The 5000-nt window shown below is 49.4% G+C and overlaps 1 protein-coding gene across 1 annotated transcript in view; it reads left to right on the top strand.

The window, feature by feature from the left end:
• The window catches only part of LOC311240532 (carbonic anhydrase 4-like), a gene marked incomplete at its 5' end in the record, with an annotated part of 52470 nt that overhangs the window by 3104 nt on the left and 44366 nt on the right, over nt 1-5000 (top strand). Inside the window, one exon of the mRNA XM_084329111.1 lies at nt 4982-5000. This exon is cut by the window's right edge and continues 92 nt beyond it. Within this exon, the coding sequence (XP_084185237.1) occupies nt 4982-5000 (19 nt within the window). The remainder of the gene's footprint in view (nt 1-4981) is intronic.

Raw genomic sequence — 5000 nt, 5'->3', positions numbered from 1 at the left:
CACCTGGAGCAAAGGCCCAGTCATTCCTTTGTTATTCCAGTGAATGGACGCAGCAGGAGTGTTACAGTACCTGCAGATTAGACTACCTGTATATGCGCTGTCAACTCTCGCTCTGACTCCGACCCGTTGAAAGAGACAACACGCATTTCGTGAAGACCCGCCCTACTCTGCCTCTGATTCGCAGACTGTGGGTGGGGGGGGGGATTCTGACGGGACGCTGAATATGATTGGACCAAAGCAGTAGACAGACACAGGCAGTTGGAGCAGTGCAGCCGGACAGGAGCTTGCAGAGGAGATAGCGGAGAATTTCGAGGATACCTGCTATACGCACTGATGACAGGATATATTTCCTTCCACTTGGTATCACTCTCGAATCACGTTTCAACCACTAACGTTGCTGCCATGAGCCTTCGCTATGGTAGCCTACAAGTGATAAAATAAATAAAACGCCCAACTCGCTGTACAAGAAATTCCTTCTGTATGTGTGTGTGTGTGTGTGTGCTCTACTGGGCGCACCTTTCTACTCTAGAAAACTGCGAGATAACTCATAACTCGTACACACACGCACTCTGTCTCTACTCATACAGTAGTTGATGTTTTAGCGCGACGTGGGTATATACACCGGCGAGGATGAAAAGCATGTTAGACTACTTTTAACGTTCCGTCGGGTCCGCGTGTATTCTCGAGAATGATAATAATAATAATGCAGTCCACCTCTTCCTTCTTTCCTTGCACATAAAAAGCAAGTAGTTAATGTTTTATCGCGACGTCATAGACTGGTCTCTGATACGTCTCTCACCTCTGCAGGGTCTAACACCTATTCACAGCGCACACACTTCTCTTGTGTGTGTGCGCGCGTGCGTGTATGTGCGTTTCGTGACGCGCTGTAGTTCTCTGGCAAACGGAGATAACTACAAGCATACCATCTAGCAAGAATTAAACGTATTTACAAGTCGTATTACGTTTAGCAAGTAAGGAGACATATATAGTACATCTCAAAGCACTCGAAATTGTAATTTTTCTATTTTTACAGATTTCTGAAAAGCGCGACTTCCAGAGCATTTATGAGTCATTCTAAATCCCTTTATTCTCCGCCCACGGGTCCAAAAAGCCCCGTCAACCTTGAAGGGTTAAGGTACTTGTTGACTATCGGTCTCGTGCTGGTTTTTAGCCTTAGATGGAGTTTACCACCCACTTTGGGCTGCATTCACAAACAACCCGACTCCGAGAAGACCAGACCCTGGCGCGACGGGGGCCGATTACCGGCCTCACACCGTCCACGGGCTGAGCCTCCTTCAGAAGGACTCAGGCCCCCGAGCGACACCGGGTAAACGGACTTCTGTACGCCACATTTCCCACGCCCGCCGCGGGGAGGGATTCGGCGCTGGACTCTTCCCTCTTCGCTCGCCGCTACTGAGGGAATCCTGGTTAGTTTCTTTTCCTCCGCTTAGTAATATGCTTAAATTCAGCGGGTTGTCTCGTCTGATCTGAGGTCGTAGTCGAACATAAAGGGTGCGGCTCCCCCGGGCGACGGGAGGCTCGCGTTCTGCATGGGTGAGGTCTCGTGACCGCACCGCGATCCACCGGTCCCGAGTCGACGGACATAGAGCACGGCGGTAGACAGCTGGATAAAGACTGACGTCTCACCGGCAGCCACACACCGACTCAGAGAGCGACAAGGGGCGTGGGGGGAAAGGACTACGGAGAGAGGCCTCGTCTTCACTTAGGGGGACGAAGGCATCGCTGCCTGCGACTCCCCAACAGCGGAAGCCGGAGCTTCCGATTGATTGCAAAGCGACCCTCAGTCAGGCGTGGCCCCGGGAGGAACCCAGGGCCACAAGGTGCGTTCGACGTGTCGATGATCAATGTGTCCTGCAATTCACATTAGTTCTCGCAGCTAGCTGCGTTCTTCATCGACGCACGGGCCGAGTGATCCACCGCTAAGAGTTGTACTCTTTTTGTTTTTGTTGTGTTTCGCCATCTTCACAAACATGGGAATAATAAGAAAGGGTCCGGGGGGGGGGCAACCGTCGGGCGCTGCCGCCCCTGCCCGCGAGACGCCGAGTGAACGGCGCACGCGACCAGAGGGGAGACTTCGAATCCCCCCCGCCTCTCCCCGTGAGGGAGAGGGGAGTTGGGAACCGCGGCGGCGCGCGAGGGGCCGGAGCCACCTCGCGCTGGGGTTTTTATGGTTCTCGTTGAGTCGGGCTCGCCCGGTCTTCCCCGGCCCCCGGCTCACCCCCGGCGGGGGGGATCACCGGACACCGGAGTCGGGACAGGGCCCTGGGGGACTACAGGGTATTCACTCTTGGTCGACGGGAAGGGGAGAGGGGCGCGCGCCTCGGCTCCTCAACAGACCCGTCCACCGTCTACCTCGGGACGGGGGACGGCAGAGAGACGACGAGAGACACCGGCGGGGGCCGGGCTCCCGACGCTCGCCTGCTGCCCGTCCGCCCTCGGCCAGAGTTGTTTCCAAACGCAACCACCTCCCGCCATGAAGCTCGCGCTCCGTGGCCAAAAAAGGCTGGTATTCATTAATTATCCTTCCACAGGTTTGTTTTGTTCAGTGGGTCAATTATGAGTTTAGTCCTTGCTCATGAACACCAGTACTTTATTTTACTACCACAGCACAAGTTACATGTTATCTCCAGATGGTCGTTCTTACTTCCTGGATGTTCTACTTATCAGAGCCTATCATACTGACACCTAGTGGTGCAAAGTAATCATAACATCCTTAATCATCACATCCCCCTTTCTCTGTAAACGGTAGAAAAACTAAATTACAGGTGTCAGGTATCTTAACCATTTTTTCTTTAACACATCATTTTAACCAATTACCATATTAACATAATTAATACATACTACACTATATATATATAAAATCTTTCTATCACACTTTTTCTATTTTTTTTCTTTTTTTTCTTTTGCTTTCTCTTTTTTTTTTTTTTACAAATCCAGTCTTTCAGGCTTTCTGATTTCTCTTGCACTTCTTCTTAAGACAGGTTCACCTGGACTGTTGTCAGGGTTATAGTCTGTCAGAGGTGGAGAGACAGACTCAGACTCAGTGTGGGCTTCACTGAGTTCTCGAACAGTCCCTTGTGTTTTCAGAAGACTGCGACGGTTACGTCTGAAGATATGACCTTCCTCTGTTCTCACAGTGAAAGACCGTGGAGCTACTTCTTGAAGAACAGTGGCTTTTGTCTTCCATCCATCAGGATCTTCAATCCTAACTGTATCGTTGCTTGATAGTGGTGGAAGCTGCTTGGCTGTTCTGTCATAGAATGACTTCTGTTTCATCTTCTGTTGTTGTAGCTTTTGTTCCAACTTTGGATGTTTCTTTTTCTTTGAGTAACTCGGCAGTGTGGTACGCAGCTTTCGATTCATCAGCAGCTCAGCAGGTGACAGTCCGCAAGCGAGGGGTGATGCTCCATAGCTCAGAAGAGCAAGGTAGGGATCTGAGTCACTGTCAGCAGCTTTCTTCAGGATCTGCTTGAGGATGTGGACTCCTTTTTCAGCTTTTCCATTTGACTGTGCATACAGAGGACTAGATGTCACATGCTTGAAGCCGTACCGTTTTGCAAATTCCTGCCACTCTCTGCTCTTAAAGCATGGCCCGTTGTCACTCACCACTGTGTTTGGTATGCCGTGTCTGGCGAATATCGATTTTGTATGTGTTATAACACAGGTTGATGATGTATTTGATAGCAATGCCATTTCAGGGAAGTTTGAGTGATAGTCAATGACCACTACATAGTCTTTACCCTTGAGATGAAACAAATCCATTCCTACTTTATCCCATGGTGCTGTTGGGACATCAGCTACCATCATAGGCTCTTTGGTTTGCTTGTTCCTATGTCTCTGGCATGTTTCACATCCACTTATCAGTCTCTCAATGTCTTTGTTGATCCCAGGCCAGAAGACTGCGTTTCTCGCTCTTCTCTTGCATTTCTCGACACCGAGATGACCTTCATGGATCCTCTGTATTGTGGAATGACAATTCTATTTGTCCTTAGCAACAGTCCATCAACAACACTCAGTTCACCTCTGATGTCGTGGAACAGTGGACAGGAACCTACAGGCCATCCATTTTGCATGTTTCCAATGATACATTGCAGCTCTGTGTCTTTTGCTGTTTCTTCAGCTATTTGTCTGGACTTTGTGTCTGATACAGGAAGCGCAGCAGCCACCATGTTGACATGGTTTTGAACATCTTCTTCAGTCGTGCTCACACCTTTCCCTGTGGGTGCCCGTGAGAGCGCATCGGCGAGTATCAGGAGTTTTCCTGGTGTGTAGATCAGCTCAAAGTCGTATCTCTGCATTTTCATCATCATGCGCTGAATCCTTGGCGACATTTCATTTAAGTTTTTTTTTATGATTGCAACCAAAGGACGATGATCTGTCTCTACAGTGAAGGAGGGTAGGCCATATATGTAGCTGTGAAACCTCTCTAGGCCAAACACTAACCCTAGGCATTCTTTTTTGATTTGTGCATATCTACACTCTGTCTCTGTCATGGACCTGGATGCATAGGCCACTGGTTTCCAATGCTCACCTTCAGCCTGTAGGAGTACTCCTCCAATTCCGTCCTTGGAGGCATCCGTCGACACTTTGATCCTCTTTGTCGAGTCATAGAATGCCAACACAGGTGCAGTTGTCAGTGTCTCTTTGAGCCTCTGCCACTCATGCTCATGTTTGGATGCCCATTTGAACTCATCCCCTTTATGCAGGAGCTCACGAATACAGGCTGTCTTTGCAGATAGGTTAGGAATGAATTTACCTATGAAGTTGACCATTCCCATGATGCGTAGCACACCTGTCTTGTGACTGTGGGCCTTGGCATGTTGTGTATGGCATTGACTTTTTCCTGGTCAGCCTGGACACCTTGTGCAGAGAGCTTGTCTCCAAGGAAGACGATTTCTTGAGCTCCAAACTGACATTTGCTCTTGTTGAGCTTTAGTCCAAACTTTCGTATCCTCTCCAGCACGTTGGTCAGTCTCTTA

The sequence above is a fragment of the Notolepis coatsorum genome (assembly GCF_963971535.1).
Source record: "Notolepis coatsorum genome assembly, chromosome: 14".
In the NCBI taxonomy this organism is placed as follows: Eukaryota; Metazoa; Chordata; class Actinopteri; order Aulopiformes; family Paralepididae; genus Notolepis; species Notolepis coatsorum.
This window is presented reverse-complemented; position numbering and strand designations above follow the sequence as displayed.